The sequence below is a fragment of the Strongylocentrotus purpuratus genome, unplaced genomic scaffold (genome assembly GCF_000002235.5).
Source record: "Strongylocentrotus purpuratus isolate Spur 01 unplaced genomic scaffold, Spur_5.0 spur5_scaffold_2, whole genome shotgun sequence".
Lineage (NCBI taxonomy): Eukaryota > Metazoa > Echinodermata > Echinoidea > Camarodonta > Strongylocentrotidae > Strongylocentrotus > Strongylocentrotus purpuratus.
The window spans coordinates 16,387,452-16,410,460 of NW_022145605.1; the positions used below are offsets into that span (position 1 = coordinate 16,387,452).

The following is a 23,009-nucleotide window of genomic DNA, read 5'->3' on the forward strand; positions in this document are numbered from 1 at the left end:
TGACAATGACACTGCATGTAGAAGAAGCGCTTGATAAGAATAGTACGTTTCATGTCCCCAATGCATTTTTGCCATTGAGGAAAATAACAACAACAACAAAAGTATGTGTAATAACAATTTGGTCTCATCATGAAAATAGTTGATTGTTGTTTATCAATTTCATATTCAAATTCAAATTAAAAGTTTGATTTATCTAAAAGATATGGAAATGCTTTCCTGAAAGTTCTATGAAAAATTATCAAGGTTTAGTACAAAAAATATCTGATCCTTTTCAAGAGAAATAATTGGAATTGCATTTGTACCGAGCATGACTAACACTATAATCATGTATATTGTCTTAGCTAGACACCTTTCAGAATGATTTTTTTTCAATATGAATTTTTAAAATTTAATAGTTGTACTGGAAGAGATAATGGTTTTACAGCATGACATTCATTCTCTGTTTCTTTTTTTCTCCAATATGAACAGGATTTCACCTATGACTCCCTAGGTTGTTTAGACCTGTCAGTCCATACATGCTGCTGCCTATACCCAAAGGCTTCTGAGCTCCAGGACCTTTGGAAGGCTCATAGACCAGCCCTCCTAGAGACCATTATACAGGTGAGTGGGACCGCAGTGATTCAACATCTGCTCCTGCTATAATAGGCCTTATTCGTAGTGTAACCAAAATTATACTTAAGTGCCTTGATACAAATTATTTCATTCACCTGTTGCGTAGAATTGTATTTCAATTGTCAGAATTCAAATTGAATATATTATGTGGTGTTAGGTAGGGCAAGTCACAATGTTTGTCCTACCTAGCAACAGCTTATGTAAGCAATTTGAATTCTGGCTATTGAGATACATTTATTTGTAACAGGTGAATTAAATAATTTTTATCGAGGCGCTTTACAAAGGCATTTTCATAAATTTGGTTAAATTACCAAGTGTTATTGAAATACAATTATAGCTTCTAACACTATGAACATGACGGACAAAGAAAGCAGACAAAATATACAGTTCCTTATTGTACCCTCAACAATTGCTATGGTAGACAAAGGAACTTCCCTTCACTACTATTAGGCCTAAAATAAAAACTTGTTGCATTGCCCTTTGCGACCGACCCAAAAATCTGAAAGCCTACAATCGGCATTTAAAAAAAAAAAAAAAAAATTATTGTTTTTGAGATTTTGTTATGTTAATGAATACAAAAATATGTATTTTGTTTGTTTAAATAGGAAATAAATGCATAAAATCAAATTATTCCCAAATTCTCACCCGTCTTTTGCCCTAGTTTTAAAATCCTAGTATACGAGTGTAAGTAGACCCCGGCCTCTTGTACGTGTTTATAGTTTAATACCATACACTGCACCAGCTAGAAAACTGAGAAATATCAGCCAAAAGAGGGCGGGGAAAAAAAGTTTTAAAAAATAAAATCTTTCCCGACCGACCGACCCATGTTTTGGCACCTAAAGGGCAATGCAACAAGTTTTTATTTTAGGCCTAATGTAAAAATGTGTAGAACAGGTGTCACATCCATATTCACCTGTTCTACACATTTTTACATAACAGCAGTGAAGGGATGTCCCTTTGTCTACCATAGCAATTGTTGAGGTTAAAATGAGAAACTGTATATTTTGTCCGCTTTCTTTGTCCGTCATATTCATAGTTTAATAAGCCAGTTCATAGTTGCAGTCTGAGCATGAGCAGATAAAGGTCATTGCAGACCGAATTGTGAAATACACAGAGACAAAATACTGGATAGTATGACAGTTATGTAATCATTATACATTGATGCACAAGCAGTGCACTCCATGATACACAGGTGGAACTATTCTTTGAAAAAGGGAAACAAAGGCTATTCATGTAGTACCTCCATCGCTGAAGGAGTGATTATTTCAAAATGTACAAAGTGGGACCTCATATGTGCTAACCGTGAACTGGTCTATTCAAATGTCTCATTCCAAACAGGCACACCGTGGGATCCAGGGTGTGGTCACCACAACTGCAGGCACGCCACTAGAGGGCGCCACAATATCCATTAGCGGCCTCCATCGGAACCACGTCCTCACATCACATCAGGGTGACTTCTGGCTCCTCCTGCCGGATGGTCAGTACTCCATCACGGTCAGTGCTGAGGGTCACTCCAGCGAGACCCTTCCAGCGGTGGTCAGCGGGAGGGAGGTGATGGTCCTCAAGTTCACGCTACCTGAGGAGAGCACCATCATGGGTTTCCCGATCTACCTCTTCCTAGGAATGTTAGGTAAGTGTGAGAACAGTTCTTATCTCTGTGATCCTTTCCCTGTTGTGATCTTTTAATATGAGGTATTTTCGGTGTCACGACACTCACGCCGTGCAATCTACGCCGAGTTGAGAAGTAAGCGAGCGTACAGGATTTCAAATAAATATTTGATGTAGGATATTAAAAAAATATACCCTGCCTTCTTTCCGAGGTACTGGTTAAAACTATGGGCCTCGGTGACTCCAATAGTACTACCGGAGTCACCTCTTGCCCAAAGTTTTAACCAGAACCTCTCAAGACAGTGTATATCTGTATATACATGTAGTAAGTGATGAATGTAACCCTAGTGTAGGAAACAGTCAGATCTGAAAGATATTCCTTCTTCTTCTTCTTTACAGCACTGAGCTTTGCCCTCGTACTCCTCTCTGTGGTGTGTATCGCAAGATGTTGCCGCTCCAAGACCAAGCAAGGGAGGCGGACGAGAGGCTTCTACCAGCTCGATCAAGGCAAGATGTTCGCAGAAGAATACCACGACGAGGTCGCTCTCAAAACATTTAGAAATGGAGATAAAAAGTCGCTTCTCAAAAATATGGAATTTCACGATTTTTCAGCAACAGATAGTGAAGATGATGAAACTTTCAAAAGGTGATAGTTTCTGATATCTTTTTATATTCTCATAGAGTACTCTTATTTTACAGCCGAATAATGATTTTTGACTGCAAGTTTGTAAATTATTGCATAAAGAGAGGATATTTTTCTTTTGTAATGCCTATTGTTTTCTTTCAAGAAGAGCAGTTGAATATAGCTGGGATTTAACGAAATATGTGATTATATGATCATACGAAGATGTTTCACGTTTGTGCTGGAACTAATGGAATCATTTTTTGTTTTGATATGATACATCAGGGCCCTGTCTTCCAAAGAGATGATATTAATCGCAACTTATTTGCGATTGATATCAGTCACAAGTATGTTCATAAAAGATTGGAGACTGACAACTTGCGATTGATTAGAGGACTTACGATTGATTTGGATTAATTGCAACTCTTTGTAAGACAGGGCCCTGGCATGTACATTTAAGCAAGCTGCTGAATATAGAGGTACTTCAAAATCATGAAAACTATTTGTACTCATGAATTCCAGTCTTTTGTCAAGGTATGGGCAAAGTATGTATACATTGATAAAGAATTGTTAATGCAATGCCCTTTGAATGCAAAATATGTCAGTATTTGTTCAAAATCAAGGAATTCTAGTATGGTTTTACCCAAGTTCTTTGGGGTTAAAAAGATTTTTGAAACGAGTTGTGAAAAGCCGTCTATCCATTTATGTGCTAGTGCTTTTTTCTGTTTTTAAAGGGTAAAATGATTTCTGATTTGGACTGATTCAAATGAATATGCAATATGATCACGCAAAAGCCTGAAAACTAGCATTTCTGTGTTTAGGTTATGTTCCTATGAACTATTACCATATGAATAACATGTACGGTAGAACCTCATTACAAAGAACACGGTTATATCAAACTCTGTTGTAACTAGGTGGTTTTGCAGGTCCTACTGTAGTCACTTGTTTTCGAGCTGTGATATAACAAGATTTCATTGCAGCATGATAACTTCTTTTGTCCTAAGCAGTATGACATAATGTTGTTCCATTGTATTACATTCTATTGTATTGGGTACATAGTAACATATTTTAGTTTCTTTCATTTACATACAAGTATGTTTTAGCTTAGCCAGAGCATAACCAGATGCATGTGTATTATATGTTTGTTTATAGTAACACAATGGTAGGTAAGTCTGTATCATACAAAATGTGATTTTAGGCATGGTTTTAAAGTTTGGTGGCTTCCAGACATAACGAAATATCTATATTTAAAAAATTCTCATAAAAAAAAAACAGCCATAAATATTTTTGTCTGAGTAGTTGTCTACATGTGCAGAAAAAGTTTTATGAAGGTCAGTTTTATACTTCTATGATCTTTGAAGCCCAAACCTTTTTTTTCTTCTTCGCTATGTATTGGATACTTATTTCACATTTAATTGTATATCAGCTTATTCAGTAGCACATCTCATATGGAGGCCTTGTAATTTTTTATTTTTTTGCATCGTTTTTGCCTTTAGGATGTGCTATAACCACTGAGAAAATGCATTGTAGATTGTACGTGTATATGTTTGCTTCAAAAATTTGTTTTCCATCAACTGTAAGAAATCTCATCTTTTATTTTGCACCTTGTAATTTTCAGTGCATTTGATTTCCCCAATTTTTGGCCAAAGAATAATATTTCTTAAACATGCTTATGTATACATGTTTCAGTTAGCATCACCTCATATGCATACAAGTTTCAGTGGGCTTCCCAAGAACCTCCAAAAATTGATTTGTTCTAGAGTTTGGAGAGATTAGATGTAAGTTTATAATTTAGGACTACCGGTAGTCCAAGGTTTTGGGTCATTTAATGACTAGTATGGTGAACATTAATTAATATAAAATGTATTTTTGTACATGTACTTAATTGTTTGTCTGATGCAAGCTCTTGACACTATGAATATGACGGACAAAGAAAGCGGACAAAATATACAGTTCCTCGGGTAGACAAAGGAACATCCCTTCACTGCTATTATGTAAAAATGTGTAGAACAGGTGTCACATGCACATTCACCATTTTACATAATAGCAGTGAAGGGATGTTCCTTTGTCTACCTGAGGAACTGTATATTTTGTCCGCTTTCTTTGTCTGTCATGTTCATAGTGTGATGGCTATCAACTTTGTGCGAATATTAGATGTACAAAAATGTTGAATGTGTTTGGTGATGCGTGGGATATAATAGTTATTAATAGGCCATTTTCGTAATGTAACCAAATTTAATGCATAAGTCTTTGTGAACTGCCTCAATACAGATTATTTCATTCACCTGATAAGAATAATGTTATTTCAATAGACAGAATCCGAACTGTGTACATTAGTTGTTGCCAGGTTGGACAAACATTATGGCTTGACCTACCTAGCAACACTTAATATATGCAGTTGCATTCTGACTATTGAAATACTATTATTCCTATCAGGTGAATGAAATAATTTGAATTGAGGCACTTCACAGAGACTTATGCATTAAATTTGATTACATTACGAAAATGGCCTATTGCCCAATAGTAAATTTAATTGTTGTTTGCATATGGTTGAATGTGCACTTGCTCAATGAAGGATGTAGTGTGAAAAGGTCACAGTTGTTTCTAATGTATAACAATGATAATGATAGTAATGTTGGCTTTCTGTGTAGTGATCGTATCCACCAAGCAGTGATGCTCTTGGCGCTCTTAACATTATTACCCCTGTCATGGCAGAGCGGCCAAATATTGAGCACTTCAGCATATCAGGTATCCATATACACCTGGGTGGAGTGTGGCAATGTAGATTAATGTCTTGCCCAAGGACGTTAGTACTGAGTTTGAGGTGAAGTGTACAAAATTGACAATGATGTATAATGCTTCTCAAGAATTCTTGTCTGATATACTTAAAGCAATGCAATATTGTATATAAATTATATCTATAACAAACAAATCATTATATCTATTAATATTTCCCATACATCTCATCTACTTTGCAAACAAATATAAGGGTTTTCTTTTCTGCTCTATGCATATAAAAACAGGCTGATTTCATTTTTTTTTTTTTATTAATCGTCTTCCATAAAGCACAAAATTCTACTCTTAACATTTGCTATAATTACTATTTGCTAGTTTCTAATTTGTTCCTTTTTTCAGTTTAAAAAAAAAAAATCTTCTTGTACATCTCTATCACATCATCTTCCTTTGCTAGCTTCTTCAGTGGTTCTCACTTTACATTCTTTGCAATTATCTTTAAGTTGGTTATTCCTTTTCTAGTATTTGTCCATTATTATTAGGTTTTCCTCAATCTTCTCCTTGACATATTCTTCTTTTGTTTTACATTATCTGTATTAATGTAAGTGCAGTATTTCTTTCCATCTTTCAGTTTTCATTTCCAATGTTTAAAAGTGAATATTTCAGTTACAATGATTGGATAAGTCTGTGAAGATAAGCCTGAAATCTATTTCAATGTGATGCTTATATTTATGATGTATACTTTGATTCTTCATTTCTTTGATTGTTTCAAGTATCAACAAGACTCCTTTGTATGGTGATGAATTACTGTATTTCTGTGTGTGTCAAAGACCTATTGTTATATCTTGCATGACTTTATGAAACACTAGTTAGAGTTTAATAAATACATCAAATGTATCTACCGGTAGCTGTATAGTATGAGAGGTCATATAGATATTTATGGCATATACAGATTAAAGCAATGTATGTGGAAAAGAAATACAAAAATGCTGGAACGTGGTAGTGTTTGCTTAGACCAATGTCTCAATTCTATGAACCTCAATTTTTCCTGTGCTTCAACTTGAAAGACCTCATGAAGTGATATATGTTTACAGACATTTTGCCTTTTATTTTGTCTTTCAAAGAAATTGCCTTCTCTCAGCTACTCATGAACATCGATCAATCCGTTTCAGTTTGTGAAGCAATAGAGTTAGGAATTTCAGGAAAATTGGTTGAAATAAATGAATGCCTTCAATATGTACCAATTATGTTTTTTGTATTATTTTTCTCTCTAACTGTATTTGCATTGTCATTCTTTAAGTGTTATGATGTACATGTATATATTTTTCTCATAAAGTCAATGTCAAAATGGTTGCTACAGTATGTGGGAATAATATTTTTTTTAGCTCTCTATTTTTTTTTAAAGTTCAGTCCAGTGAAAATTGGAACAGGTAAACAAAATAGTTGCTGACAAGTTACTTATGTGTATGCACTTTTGAAATTATCTAACAGCTTACACAGCATGTAACACGTGTGACCGAGTAGTCAACATTACTTTTATCAGTTCGTTTTGAGAGGAGATCAATTGGCAATATCAGTTCATTGCAGTATTTTTTCAATAGACCAACTTTTTAGGTACTTCTAAAGTTAGATACAGTAGAAATGTACTAATTTAGCGTTCTTGAATAAAATCTCCTATATTTTCTTCTAATTAATTATTTAATTGAAAATCCTTCACCTTATTTGCCCTTGCATGCCTCTATATTACTAGTCCAGATTCAGTCCGTTCGTTCTTTTTATCCCCCACACACAGCGCGGTCTCTCCACTGATCGCGCAATCCCCAAATTTTCGTCCACACGAAATTCAGGACCCAGATTTAGAGGAATGGCTAGGTCAACTTTCAACGTTGAGGGTGTGTTATTTTATCAGCTGATTGGGTGCGCTAAACGAAAACGGTACAGAGGCTGGACTACCATATTACATGTAAAAGAAGAAAATGGCAAGAGATTTTTTTTTTTCTCTCAAGCTCGCTTTGGTTTAGAGAGAATTTTGTAGCACAGCGCTCACTATCTATTTCTCACATCTCTGTACATGTCTTTGAATATTTGTTCAATGATGATTTCTATTGAATCATTTATGTGTGGATCGAAGGTCAAAGACCTAACATGAAGTATTATGAATTTGATATTCTGGTGGAAGATGATTTATGTAATATATTTTGAAATATACATGTATTTAACAGTCATTAAATCTCAGTCCTATAACATTAAAAAAAAAGTAAAGTGTGTGCCTGTGTGTGTGTTTGGTCTAGTCTTAACATTTTCCGGAAAATAAAACTAGTATAATGTGCACCTCTGAAAGATTTGGGGTGCTGTCAGTGAATTCTGAAGTGAATTCTGAAGTGAAAAGGGGGCACCAAAGATGTGACCCCCCCCCCCTTTTTTTTTTTGTGTGTGCTTGTTTGTTAGAGAAATTTCTAAGTGAAAGGCATCCCCAAAAATGTGATGGGGGAAAATGTTTCAAACTGGAAACAGGTTAAAATAATGATCCTTGCTTTTTGAAACTTGACCATGAAAAATTGGGTAAAAATGAAGGAATTTTTTTCTTCATGAAAATGCTGGTAACACTGCAGTTTTGTCCGCATGAAATGTAAATGACTTGTACATGTACTTTTTGTTTCAAGTGGGGTGAAATTGGACTTTCTCCTAAAGGGATGGGGTTCCTTGATTTAGCTCCTGCTGCAACTGACTTTTACAAGCCGATCGCCTGTCTGATTATCAAGATATTTATGATTGAAAATCGAAATCAAATTTTGTGTTTGCCAAACGGTTTTCATAACAATGCAGTCTATTGGGGAAAACGAGTATGGTAAAACCAATCACTCAAAGGTTTTTACTTTTTTGAGGCATTTCTTGATCATTTTGAAGCGCAATTTTTTTAGGGCTTCAATATAACACTGTATCACAGACACTGATAACACGTAGGGCAGTGCTTCTCAGATTTAACATTGTTAAACAATCCCTTTAACAAAGCAGGCAATGATGCTCAAGTCTTGATTGTACAAAATATGTGAACACTTTATTCCGTAAAAAGATCCTGAACGAGTATGAAATCAGAATAAAATCCTGTCACTATACAACCAAGCAGACTTTATCTATATATCACAATCTGAAAAATAAAAAACTACAATTAAAAACTACATTTTGATCATGTTACAATTTCACTTAAAATAATTGTCTAGGAAGTCGTATTACATTCATTCTTTTGTTCTTAGACACAATACACAATACCAATAGTTTTCATTTCATAATTTCACACGTCACGTATATATCTGATGATTTTTGATACAGGGTGGTTCAAAAGAAAATTGAAACATGTAAATTGTAACATGGAAGGGGTCTCTACGTATGCAAAGCATGAAGTCCCTAGTGGCCTGCTCCCAGACTCGTTTTGAGCGCCAGGCCCTAATATTCTTGGATGCACGCACTCTGGTGCAATCTGAGCAATGCTTTGAAGCAATTTCAAACACATTTTTATGACAAATGATTTCATAAATAAGTTTGGTTGAATATGAACCTGTCGCTTATTTTCAAACCTGGGGAGTGTTTCACAAAGACTAAGATCGACTTTAAGTTGGACTTAACTATGGCAGGCTGTTCATGCCACTAGTTGCTCTCAGTCACCATTATGATCTTTAGAATATATTTTTTCCTTCAATAATGAAGTATCAAAGAATGTGAATTCTGTAGATTTGGGACCATGATTTGTACGTCCCTTGAGAGACCAATGCCAGTAAATGGTGAGAGATAACAGTGGCATGAATGGCCTGCCATAGTCAAGTCCAACTTAAAGTCGATCTTAGTCTTTGTGAAACACTCCCCTGTACTATCATAATTCAAACCTCTCACTTATTTTCAAACCTGTATAATACAAATTTAAACCTGTTGCTCTTACATATTTAAACCCCTTATAGGCCATCCTGGTTGAATTTTTTTTTACAACTCACTATAATGTACATTTACCTATAATAATATCTCTTGTAGTCCCTACGTGTTGACCTATTCACTTCCGGCCGTTATGAAAACGAAGTAGACTATCAAAATCAAGTAAATGTTTTCTACTTGGTGACTATTTCACGGCAGCAATTGTAAAGCCTCAATCAGATATTATGTGGTTAATAATGGCATTTTCCCCTTTTTTTGTATTAAGACTTACATGTAAGTTTAATAGGCTTCACACTTCTGTATCTCATAGCAGGACCTTCCTTGCCCGCAGTTACCATTTGACAGCAATTGTTTTTATTAAAAAAACACCCCCAAAACAGTGGTTTATCGCATCATATCTGAATTAGGCCTTATAGTGTAATAGGTTTGAACATTATGTACACAAATACCTTAACTTAAAAAAGAACAATATATGTTGTAGACAACTGTTGTAGACAAGTTAAACTAGCGAATAAAATGGTAAACTATTCCTTTGGGCTATGTGGCAGTCATCCAATTGTCAGCAACCTCAGTTAAAATGCATTGAAATACTTTCACACCCTCACCTTAAATGTGCAAAGTGTCATTTTTTATATGTAACTTAGAAGTTATTAACCAATTTCAAATCTGACTCTGCCTACCATAATTTTGCTTCATATGTCGTGATTTTTGGTCCGAAATCTTGCATTTCAGATTTAGCAAAAAAAATTATGAGTGGAATGTCTTGTAGGATTTTTGTTTTGCTCTAGGCATATGCTTTGATTATAAAGATTATGAAAACTATGAAATTGGTAGGATGAAGATCTCATATTCCTTGACATTTGAAATCAATAGTTTTTATCCATCTCTTATAAATGGTGTGGAAAGTGCTAACAGCTCCTCCTCTCTTGCAATTACGATCTGATAAGAAGAAAATATTATTTAAAACATGATACAATCTCACATTTGCAACTGCCTAACTTCATCACTGAGATAAATACCAATATTGCTTGATTTCTCATACAATTACATTTCTAAAAATTTAATTGTTCATTTAAAAAAAAGTATTTCCAAAAATGTGAAAGGATGTGGATCAATTCTTATCTCTTTTCAGAATCCCTAGCAGTTTTCGAAAGATGCCTTTCTTCTTGGGCTCATCGGCCTCAAAGTCATGGGGTGCGATGTCGACGGAGAAGTTGCGCCTGTGAGGCACACCGGACTTGTTTGGCGTCTCATCCTCCACGCTCATGAAGACACTGCTGTCTCCTGTACTATCCAGGGTGATCCACTGGCTGCTGCTGTTCAGGCATGGTGCTTCCGGGCTGTCCGGTGAATCCTTGGACGAGACGTCGGGATTGGACGCTCCATCTTCAATGTTTTTGTCGTGACCGTTTTCCTTCTTATCCTTTGATTCATCTTCCCCGTTTCTGCCCTTAGTCCTTTTGTCACTTCCTACCTCCCCGTCTTCCTCCTCCTCCTCGGTGGTATCCACGCCTGACGGGACTGCATCACTGGAAGACGAGATGCTGCTATCCGCGCCTTTCTCCAGGGCCGCCAGAAGCTTGGTTCGTTCCGTCATGAGCCGGTCCAGATCGGGAGACGCGGATCGGGAGGAGGTTTGGGAGTTCGCGCTTTGCCATGGTAACGACTCATCCTGGCTGGATGCTGATGGACTGTCTCTGATTGGAGTGGGTGGGGCTGAACCAGGGGGTAAAGGGGGAGGCGTGGCTATTTCTGGTGTTGGGGGCAGAGGAGGTTGAAACCAGCCTCGCACAGGAGTTTCTATTAAAAAAAATATATTTAAAAAAATAGAGTAGAGAATCGTGATCAAAGACCTAGCTGTGGAGAAATTCATTATATTCTTCTAATGGTATAATTTACACTCCACACAAGAACCAGTAGTCACCAGTAGCATTCCCAATCACAGAATCAGCAGTTTACTATTCATTAAATTTCTTATGTACCGAGAAATAGCACAAATCACTAAATTGAATCCATTTCTGTCGTAGTAAATTATGCCAAACATACATAAATATTGTTTTTTAATGAAAATAAGCATAAAATCTATACATCGGCAATGCATAAACGAATTTTTTTAATCACTTCTTTCACGTACGATGGGGCAGTATTTAAGAAACTTAAGAAACGTTTCGGTTAGAAGAGACAAAGCTTATTCATTATGTAGGGTAAGTAGGCATGGAAATGTTACTCCAACCAAGTATCATGGCATAATGCATGTTGAGTGTGCGAACACCAAAGTGCTAAACAAAGTAGGCTAAAACAGCCTGAAATGAAAGAAAAAGAATCCAGAAAAACCCTGGAAACCCCCAAAAGGGCTCACCTGGATACTCCATACTGATATCCATATCCACCGAGTCCTTCTCTATCCTGCGTTTCTTCTGACTGCTGCTCTCGTTGAAGTCCCTGTTCTTACGCTTGCTGTGAGGCGTCACCTTCTCATCCTCGTCCACTGCCATGGGTGTGAGGTGGAGCTTGAGGACCTCCTTGCTCTGGTTGCTCTGCATCGGTATCGAGTTGTACATACGCCACTCCTGCACACAAAAGTAGAGGTAATAAATATACAGTCAAACCTGTCTATAGCGACCGCCCAAGGGAAACACAAAAAGTGGTCTTTGTAGACAGGTTCCTTTAGTACATGTTTCAATGAGAAACCATTTTCAAAGGAAAAAAGAAATGTGGTCTTTGTAGACAGGTGGTCTTTCTAGACAGGTGATCACTAAAGCAGGTTTGACTGTATATTACTTAGTATGTATTAAGTTTTGAATCCATACATTTGTCCTTTCTTACAAAGTCTTGTAAAAGAAAATATCTAGTTCTAGTAGAGAAAAGAAACATTGGAAGAAGTGAATAGATTTCAGGATTTTCTTAACGCTGGTTGTTCTGCATCAGGATTGAGTTGTAGTTGTAGACCGCTCAAGACAGACAAGAAGGGCAATCTTTATTGATATGTTATTTTTCTGAAGGTTGCAAACTCTGATTTGAATCCCTTCCGCGAACTTGTGTTATAGAGAACGTAAGGTACTTTGGTATTGCTGCCCTCACCATCACTATCAAAAATGTATGTAGGAGTGTGTGAATATTACATGTTTCACAGAAGTTTCTTCACTACTCGGTGGATTCATTTTAAATTTGATATCGAGATGTAAACATGGTAAATCCAAGATTCATCTTTTTTAATTTAAATTTCTTGAAATTGCCAACCTCAAACACACACCCCAAAACAAAATCAACCACGTATGCAATCTAATGATAGTGGTGGTGTAAGAAGTAATAATTATTAACAAAAAGTGGTCATTTATGATTCCCAAATGTAGGTCATGTTGATTTAATTTCTTGTTTTTTTGTGTGTTTTTTTTCCTGGAAAAAAACAGCCTGATAATTATTTCACGCTGTACATGTATGTCTTCTGTGTTGTTTCTGTTACCCTGAGCCCTCAAGTATAAAAGTATTTCAACTACTGACGAGGCTACCCTGATGAAATAATATCAAATAAATAAATACAATAAATACACAGAACATATATAACAAATATTTGAGACGAGGAAGAGCTAAGTTGACTTACATCTGCAACGGATGGGTCAGCTTCAACGTTGAAACCTGGGTAGTCTATTAGCTTGTTGAGGTTAAACTTTGGCTTTCTGCTCTCCCCATCGTCGTCACTAGGGACTTCCCCTTCCTCATCTAGTACAAAAATAGAACATTACATCACTGGAAGACCCTGGGATTGACCTGTAAACTTTTTCATCAGCCTGGAAAATTTAATTAAAGGTATAGACCAGTTATGGTCATGCGATTTCATTGTGATAGAAACGTTGTGGAATCGATGAGAAAAGGTTGATCATCTAGCATACAAGTATTGGTGTGTACTGCAAGGTTCTGGAATCATTAAAATGATAAGAAATTTGGCCCAGTCTTGGTAAAGTTACAAGCACCGTACACAGAAAGATGTATATGGGACTACGCAATATCTATCCAGGCCGGATCGATATGATAATTTACCAAATATATCAATTAGTAGGCAGTTTCCCCGCAAAATTTGTATCATCACGTATTAGTCAAAACATATTCTTTCACATGATTGGTAATAAGAGCTTCCATTTATTTTTTTTGAGAGGGAGGCATTTCCAAAACTGGTCTATACCTTTAAGACTGTTTAAAAATACATGAAAGTTATAGTTCCTACAAATTGATTGTATCATGTCTAAATTACCTTTCTTTAGATGTATTTTAATTTTATCATGGTGCAACTAATGATTATTCTTTACAAGGCTTTTAATAAATTACAAGACAAATGTTTGCAATAGAACCCCAATATCAACCACACAAAGAAAAATGCTTCCAGAGGCATGGGTCAGCTGATTGAAAGGATTTGAAGACAGTTTATCTTCCAAACTTTGGGATAACAAAGGAGGGGTCCCCACCCTGAAAGACATACTGTAGGTAGGCCCGCATTACTGAAACTATCACACTTTACGCTAAACCCATTCAAATGTCATAATGTATATGGGCATATGGAGTACTTTGATTTCGGGAGAGCCAAACTTCAACATAACTTTCTGTAACTAAATAAAAAACAGACACTTGTTACTATGAAATTGGTTTCTAATTTTCTTTTCATGACCAGGGGAGTGTTTCACAAAGACACTGAAGAAAATGATCGGGGGTGTTTCACAAAGACTAAGATCAACTTAAGTTGGACTTAAATATGACAGGCTGCTCATGCCACTGTTTGCTCTCACCATTTACTGGCATTGGTCTATCAAGGGACGTACAAATCATGGTCATATATCTACAAAATTTCCATTTGTTTATAATTCATTATCAAAGGAATAAATATTATCTAAAGATCATAATGGTAAGAGCAAACAGTGACATGAACGGCCTGTCATAGTTAATTAAGTCCAATTTAAAGTTGATCTTCGTCTTTGTGAAACACCCCCCTGATCATTTTATTCAGTGATTGTGTTACATTATTACAGTAATTTCAACAGAATTGAAGGGTTGACAACTGGCCTTCCATGAACAGGAGAACTACTAAGTTGAACTGGGTTAAATTTGAGCATTTTTAAGGATTATTAGCCATTTTTCATACCTGTGTTCTTGATGTTGTAGACCTTGAGATCTGACTTGTGAACCTGAGCATCCATATAGTGACCGGGTGGGTACCCGAGACGTCTCATACCATAGATGTACGGTGGAAGCTGGTTGGATGATAAACCCATCGCTTGTCTCAGGGCATCACTGAAAAGGAATACAAAGGAGAGGATTGAAGCTCATGAACTTACATGTAACTGCATGGATTAGCCAATTTGAAAACATGCAACAAATCACTTTAGTAAAACTTTTGTATCCTAGAAGGGAAAAAATTAGGGAAATACAACAATTGATTTGCCAGATACAGCTCGTCTGCACTAGTTTGGCCAGGAAAGATTAGACCACCCTGCTGGGCACTGACAGGTGGTTATCTCATCAACTCAGCTCTCAATTAACATAAGAAAAAGAGGATCATGGGGGACCAACGGGCACCGCTTAGGCATTGTATAGAGGGAGCAAGTAGCTACAAATAGTATTGATGCTACTAAATTTTGCTTTACTAGCTGTCCCATGCAGGATAAAACAGACTTACCTGATGGCTCCTGCTTTGAATGCCTTGAAGCGATCAGCCGTAGCCCCGCCCTCTCCATCCTTGTGATATCGTCTCCCTGAGATGGTGTTCGCAGGGGAAGATGACATCTGGTCCATGAAGAGCTTCTTGTTCTGGCTGATCCGAACCAAGTCACGAGCCTGTAAGGTGAGGAGACAAGAATAATTAAGAGGTTATTATGGTTTATAGTATCTTTATTCCAATTAATTGATTAATTATTTGTTTGTAAGTTCTAAAGGTGTTGTGATATAGTGGACAAGTCGTCGGACTGTGGATCACAGGGTCTGCGTTCGAGTCCCGCCGCGGCACTTATGTCCTTTGGCAAAAAATTAATGAACATTTGCCACACTCCACCCAGGTGTTAAATGGGTACCGGTAGGAAGGAATTCCTTGAATGTTGTGAGCGCCAAAATTGACAGCCTAGCAGAGCCGGGTAATATTTGGAGCGCCTTGAGCACCTTGCATGGTGGATATGTGCGCTATATAAATATCTGATATTAATAAAGAGTCTTGCTTGATGTGTGTCTCCTCAATCTGCCTGAAATTATGTTATCAGGGGATGACACCTTCTGGTCTATAAACGGCTGCTTGTTCTGACTAATCCGTACCTAGTCACGGGGCTACATGATAAAAAAATACGACTAGGAAGAAAGTACAGCTGGTTTACAACATCTTCATTCTTTATAAATGATAACTGTTTGTTTATAAGTTTGAAAGAGTCTTGTTTGTGGTCTAATCTGACTGAAATGGTGTTTACATAGGATCTGATCAAAGAATAGCTTCTTGTTCTGGCTGATTTGTACAAGTCAAGTCACAAGACAATAGAGCGAGGATAGGAAGAGATGTATGGCAGGTTTAAGACGTTTTCATACAAAAGTAGTTTAACAACACCAAGTTGCAAGAAGAAGAAAAAATGTCAACAGGAACAGATGAGGATTTATGAAACATAGAACTATGTTAATATCATTTAAATATGACTTTAAAATACTGTTGTGTTAAATTGACTGCGGGGCAACTGTGATTAAAGCATATGTCATACAGTCATATGAGCTACCAATATGCGGATAAGGTACAACATTCTATGAGTACACTTCATTCTCAGTCCTGATCCATCTGTTTACAAATGCAAAATACAGACTTGATTTTCTTCGAAATATAACAATAAGGTTTTCTTAATAGTGCAGTTCAACACAAAATGGGTTCTCAAACTGCTTTCCAAACAAATTAAAACATAATCACGCAAACACATATCAGATCTATGAACTACTTACCAAAGTTTCTACATACCGGTATCTGTTTAAATAATGTTCACATTATATGAATATGAATTTGAGACTTACCACGGGGCATTCTCTCAAACTATGTTTCTCATTGCCACAGTTGAAGCAGGAAGCCTTTGGTCGTTTCCTAATGGAAAGATGAGAGAGGAATAGAACAGTTTTAATAATGTAGTTGGTGAGCGAAAGACAAATAAATGACAACCAAATTGGACAAGTTCTTCTACTGTCTCTCTTTTCAAGTTTAATTTCCCATACAATCCTTCTCCTTTCATACAAAGAAACAGCCTCAAACCTTCATCAACATTACTCCTCAGAACCATCCTTCTTATTAGGGTAGTTCATATCGAAACTGCCAAAACTGCCAGTCCACTTTCACCTGCTATACTACAGTAGCAAATGTATGGGGTCCTGCATCCTTATATTCAGAAATTCCCCAGTTTGATTCTGAATGTAAACAGTACACCACTGTTAACATAGCAAACTATTTCCTTATCTGCCTGGAACCACACAAACCAGTGTGAAGTTTACTGCTTGACCCACTGGGTAAAAAGCTGGTCCATTTTTTAATGTATATAGGTGCGGATGGGATAAAACATAATCTAAAAAAAGTGAGGAAAGTTTTTACCCTTTTGATGGTCTACTTGGTTTGTCATCGACGGGCAAGGCTTCACGGAAGATGATTGGATAGCTGGTGTGAACAGGCATTCAGGAAATAAAGTACAGTAAAAGAGAAAGGCATGCATACAGCATCATAATCAACCAAGAGATAAAATAATTCAGCTTTTTGTTGTATTCGTTCTTTGTTTAGTTAGTCCAACAGTTTATGGGGTGCCAAGTAGCAACCCCTTCCTCTTGTACAAATAACCATACATTATTTAATTAATAATGACCATGAAAAATAATGCCACAATATTTTTCATTTTCATTTCATGACTAGAATCATACTGTTCAATAATTCTTATTATGGAATTACTGTAAATTGAACAAAATGAAGACAATTTCCTCTTGGCATTCCATAAATCTGTGAACTACCTGAAGCAAGATTTAGTCTTTAAGAATGTAGTCAATTGAATTAATCTTTGTGAATTAAAAGTATACATTTCATCTGAATTATTCAAAAGATTTTTTCCAATTTCTAATAACAGACAAGAAAAACAAAAATAATAACAGTAAAAATTACGAGATAATATAATAAATTCAAGAAAAGTTTCCTCTTGGCATTCCATAAATCTGGAAATTATCTGAAGCCAGGTTAAGCCTTAAGAATGTAGCCCATTAAATTACTCTTCGTTACTTAAAATAATACATTTCATCTGAATTATTCGTTGGATTTTTTTCAGATTTCTAATAACAGACAAGGAAAACAAAAATAATAACAGTAAAAATAACAAAATAATATAATAATTTAAAGGATACGCCGGTATTTCCCATCCCTCCGTCATCTCGATATTACCATCCACGAGGGGGCGCCCAAACGTGTCGAGACAGAATAAGAGGTAGTATTGCACGTTGCCAGTGGCAGTGAAGGCTTCTTGATTGGCAGGGTCAGGGTCTTCAGACAGGACCATGGAAGAACACTAAGATAGGGAGAGAATTAAATAATATAGTAAGATAAAATAAGAGATCAAGTGTACCAATCGCCCAAAACTATATTGTTTTGTATGTTATTGGGTTCGTCCAGAAAGTTGGGGCAGTTTTTGTGACATACCAGAAATGAGAAACTAGTCTCCTATCAATTGTAACAATGTTTGCTCAAATTGAGTTTTGCATAAAAAGCATAGCCAACTATCTTCAGAAGTACTCAAGCTTCATGGTTAATCAATATCATGGACCCACATTTTAGGTAATGTTATATGAATATGGTGTCCATGTAATGCTGGTAAAAAGAGAAATGTGTATTAAGCAAAGATTTTAAAGAAAAGCAGCTGAAACAGGAGCGATTCTGGCAGGGCACTACTACATATATTCATTGCATAAAAATCTTCAACAAATAATTTCATCTTCCATGTGTAGTAGAAGATCTCATACCTACGTTACATGGATACCGTTATATTTTTTGCCCCAACTTTATGGAATGACCCTGTTAACTCCATGTCGTAATAAAAATATGAGCTTCAAATATTACTTCTGTAAAGAGATTTTGCTAGTTTAAATACACTCTCAATTAACATAAAAGCAACTTGTGAGTAGACTATCCAACGTATAAACGCTTGTATAAAATAGGCAGTGTTAATGTGCTATGCGTATCATGACATTCTAAAATGCAAACTTGGGTGTCGCCATCACATTTATGCATCATGGTATGGATTTATAACAAAAATAACTCATCAATTCTAATCGAGTGAGGAGTTTTGCAGTAGCGGTAATTCCATTCACTAGTAAGAAATATATAATATTAAAATCAGAAGGGAAAAAAAAGGAAATGACTTACCTGAGGTAGAACCCTGCTGTATTCATACTTCTGTCCCATCGGTTGGGCTTGCATGTCAAAATGGTGTGAACAAACATGCTCAAAATATTTCTCAATTTCTTGCCTGTATTTACTGCAAATATGAAGTTTAAAAAATGATAGAAATAAGAGAAGACATTGGAACCTGACATACCTGATTCTCTTTCCTCATCATCAATCATCATCATCAAGTCTATCATTCATCATCATCGTCACAGTCTCCATCCTCATCATCATCATCATCATCATCATCATCACAGTCTTCATCCTCATCATCATCATCATCATCATCATCATCCTCATCATCATCAACATCATCATCCTCATCATCAACATCATCATCACCATCATCATCTTTATCATCATCATCATCTTTATCATCATCACCATCATCATCATCTTTATCATCATCATCATCATCATCATCATCGTCATCATCATCATCATCATCATCATCATCATCATCATCATCATCATCATCATCATCATCATCATCATCATCATCATCAAGTCTATCATTCATCATCATCAGCATAACCCTCATCATCTTCATCATCATCATCACCACCACCACCACCACCACCACCACCACCATCATCATCACCATCATCATTATTTCACACCTGCTACATCCTACATACAACTGTTCATGTCATTAATAGAAGTAAGAAACTTACCACACTTTTTCATGATTCATATAGATAACTTGTGCTATAGGACCATCCTCGGTTCCTTCCGATACCTTGTACCCCCTGTGAGAATAAAAAAAACGTATAGTAAATCCCTCAATCAACCCATCAACAAAGTTTCATCACAGTAGCTCATCATCGGTCAATGTTAAATAAACTGTAATGTCAATCCGTTTATTTCTGTTCTCTAACATATCACTTTTGTGTTTTTATTTCACAATTTCTTTTTATTTCTCCCATCTTCCCTTTCCTTCAAAACAAATTCTGGAGCAAAAGTAAACAGCACCACAAGTCCACAACAATATCACGACAGTGTCCAAAATATCCAGGAATTAGCAGAATAACTTCACTCACTAAGTGTTTAAATCTGGATTAAATGAAAACACTTCCATGAAGAACAGCCAAAGAAAGTTAAGAAAATGTGTAACGTATTTACTTACTTGGCTTGTATGCATACTTTTAGTTGAGCTTGAAGTTTCCGATGTGAATCAATGTTAAGAAATAAATAATGACCTTCCAAAAAAGGTCTGACTGTACATGAAGCAAGGATTTAAAGCCATGATCAAAAAATTAATAAACCAAAAAGTGAAAGAGATATAGGTCTACCGTATATCCATCATTCAATTTTAATTTTCTTGCTCGCCTAGATATATCTCGGGAAGGATCAAGTTATGATGTTATAATATTATATCATTACTTGAATTCCCAACTTTTTTTAAACTTTTGAATCCAATGATTAATCATTTGCTAGATTCAATTTTTGCAGCCGTAGTTTAAACTGTTACTGCGCATGCGCTGCAAAAATGTCAATACAGAGCTCGGAGCCGAGTTCAAAAGACCCTTAAACACATCATACACAGTCAATCTGGTAAGTGGAACCAATGTTTATTGGCCTAGACCTAATTTTCAAAAATAAATGCATCGGATATATGAAACCTGCTTAAGACTTTCAGTGCGTTTTAGTCCAAAATTTTGGCCGAAATTAGGTGGTTAGATCCATGCCACCGAGTTTGCAGAGCAGACCCTACGGTCGGCTTCTGTCTCTAAAGAGAGGACCCGACCCAACCGGAATAAGAGGCTAACAAACAAAAGAGACAGACACTTTTGGTCTAGTAAAACTATAGCTTTAAAAGTGAATTTGTTCACTGTACCGCACAGACTGACCATCCCCCCATCCCTACACTTAATTATGATCTTATCATGACCAACAAAAGTTAATGGCAAAGTAAGGCAAAAGTAGTGCTGTAAGTCAGACGCTATGTTCGTGTTCGGTTCGGCAGAGTTTGGCAATTTTTCACCCGAACTTGGTTCGGTTCGGGGTTCTGTAATATAATAGCAAGCAGCATTATAGCCACGACGGTCGGCACTGGGCGGGCCGCCCGCCCTGCCGGGCCCGACCAGCATGGAGGACTTCTGCACACTGCTTCCGACCAGCTCGAATTTCACATTAAAAAACTGCTCTAAACGTAATTATTTGCGAAGAAAATACTACTTACATTCGTATTTCCGTCTTGAATCGTGTTTTATTTTCATTTTTAAAAGAACCAATTTTTTCAATTTGTCGATAAATAATATTTTTTAAAGATTTTCCGAGACGGTTTTTGTCTAATGTTAGAGTCATGAAAGCTGCCATCTTGAACAGAGACTCAGGCTCGTCAATAACTGTTTTTTTTATAAGTTTTTATTTTCAGTAGGAAAAATATAAAATCCCTATTTTTCTTGGATAAATAAATACCATACTAGAATATATATTTATTTCATTATTTATATTGTAAAATTTGTCCGATATGGTTACAATAAAAATATTATTTTTTTGTTGAGTGGGTTTGAGCTGAACCTGGACCGTTTTGATCACGCACATGTAGACCTATTCTTGTTAATATGGCTTGCGATCGCGACGTAGCGTGGTCAGGATTTGAGATTTAAATGGCGCCAGTGAAGTTGCGCCCACCACTGGATAGGCATAAATCACAAAGGTGGAAAATGGGAAAAAAGTAAATATAAAATGAGCAATCATGACATGGAAATTAGGTACAAAATGACAAGTTTATTAGCTTGCAAAAACGTTTACATTTTTCTGCCGAACATTCGAACCAGGCCTTTGCGTTCGGTTCGGTTCGGCAGTTCGGCTACAGCACTAGGCAAAAGGCTTTTAAATCATTATCTCTAGAGAGCACAAGGCCCCCTCCGTGGCATTGCACTGCCACAAGCCGAGAGATTCGCGTCCGTGGCCCTGTTGGGTTTCGCCCGAGTCTGGACGACCTTGAGGTCCGTGTCCGCGTCTTTCACAATCACATTCCATTCACACTCACACTGTCACAGTTTCAGCGTTTCACTCATTCAATGACAGTGACTGTTTTTAAAAGGATATTTTCTTGCTTCAGTCTCAAAACTTCCTTCTCGAGATCAGACTTTTCTGTTTCCCACGGATGCTCCTTAGTCGCCTCTTTGCGCTCGGTACTCTTGGCCTTCGAGGAAAACTCCTCAAATAGGTTTAAATCTCCAAAAACATCTCCACCTGATAAAGCCATGGGCGCCGCCATCTTTCTCACATAAAGCTAAGCGCATGCGCGGCGCGAAGTTTGGGAGATGGGATTTCCCCAAGTTTGCTAGCTCGTAAGCGTGCATAACCAAGTTTGTTTTGGGTGATGGGTTTTGGCTTTAATAATTCAGTTTTAAGTAAAACTACATGGATAGTGATGGGGTATGAAAACGGCTCACCTTCTTTTGTCCTCTCCCTTAAATTCCTTCAATCTCTTTTTCCCATTTAGTTTGCTATTTTCCTTTATTTCTATTTGGCCTGGGCAGATTTGGAGGGCACTTGCCCCAGTACTAGTAGTACCAGGGCATGTGAGTTACCTCCCTGGTAGTACGTACCTCTATATACGTTACTCTACATACTCCTTATGTTTTTTTCCGTATTTTCATTTTGTTATTACATTCAAGATTAAAACAATAATATACAAATAATTCTTCAAAATACAATTCTTTTTCATCATAACTAAAATAACTTAATGCATAGTCTATGTACAATTAATATATATCTGTATAAAAAATACATGTGGATAACCTGCATTTTGTAGCCCAATTATGATCCTGAATTGTCAAGAGTATGATTATCAGCAAATGGCAAGTGGATTAAACAGTGGGTCGTCGCCATCACAAATCATGAAATTTAATCAAACAATATGCAGCAAGATAAATAGGATGGAACCTTTAAGGGTTTTTTTTTAAAAGAGGGTCTATAAGCTAATTCCTAAAAGTCTGACAAGAAAGAAGAGACTTTCTACCAACTTAAATTCCCAACGATGTCAAATTAGTGCCATTCTGTGGTGGAGGTCACTGCTAGTTATTCTTTATTTCTTCGTTATTGTTTAGTATCAGTCCCTTTCTCTTCCCAGAGACATTT

General features: G+C 36.5%; 2 protein-coding genes across 2 annotated transcripts in view; one reads left to right on the top strand and one right to left on the bottom strand.

The window, feature by feature from the left end:
- Positions 1 to 3,685, top strand: part of LOC593440 (carboxypeptidase D) — a 40,055-nt gene extending 36,370 nt beyond the window's left edge. Inside the window, exons 23-25 of the mRNA XM_030991804.1 lie at positions 469 to 600; positions 1,951 to 2,242; positions 2,620 to 3,685. Coding sequence (XP_030847664.1) covers positions 469 to 600; positions 1,951 to 2,242; positions 2,620 to 2,870 — 675 coding nt within the window. The 3' untranslated portion in view covers positions 2,871 to 3,685. The remainder of the gene's footprint in view (positions 1 to 468; positions 601 to 1,950; positions 2,243 to 2,619) is intronic.
- A 5,871-nt stretch (positions 3,686 to 9,556) lies between these two features.
- LOC593454 (zinc finger CCHC domain-containing protein 8) lies at positions 9,557 to 22,174 on the bottom strand. Its single transcript, XM_030991805.1, has 12 exons — positions 21,972 to 22,174; positions 20,041 to 20,083; positions 19,589 to 19,663; positions 18,894 to 19,005; positions 17,879 to 18,039; positions 17,088 to 17,150; positions 16,523 to 16,589; positions 15,165 to 15,322; positions 14,631 to 14,779; positions 13,101 to 13,219; positions 11,859 to 12,069; positions 9,557 to 11,299 (listed from the first exon to the last, which is right to left on the bottom strand). Exons 1-12 carry the CDS (start codon positions 22,141 to 22,143, stop codon positions 10,611 to 10,613), a joined length of 2,019 nt encoding a protein of 672 aa, XP_030847665.1. The 5' UTR covers positions 22,144 to 22,174; the 3' UTR covers positions 9,557 to 10,610.
- Positions 22,175 to 23,009: the final 835 nt, after the last annotated feature.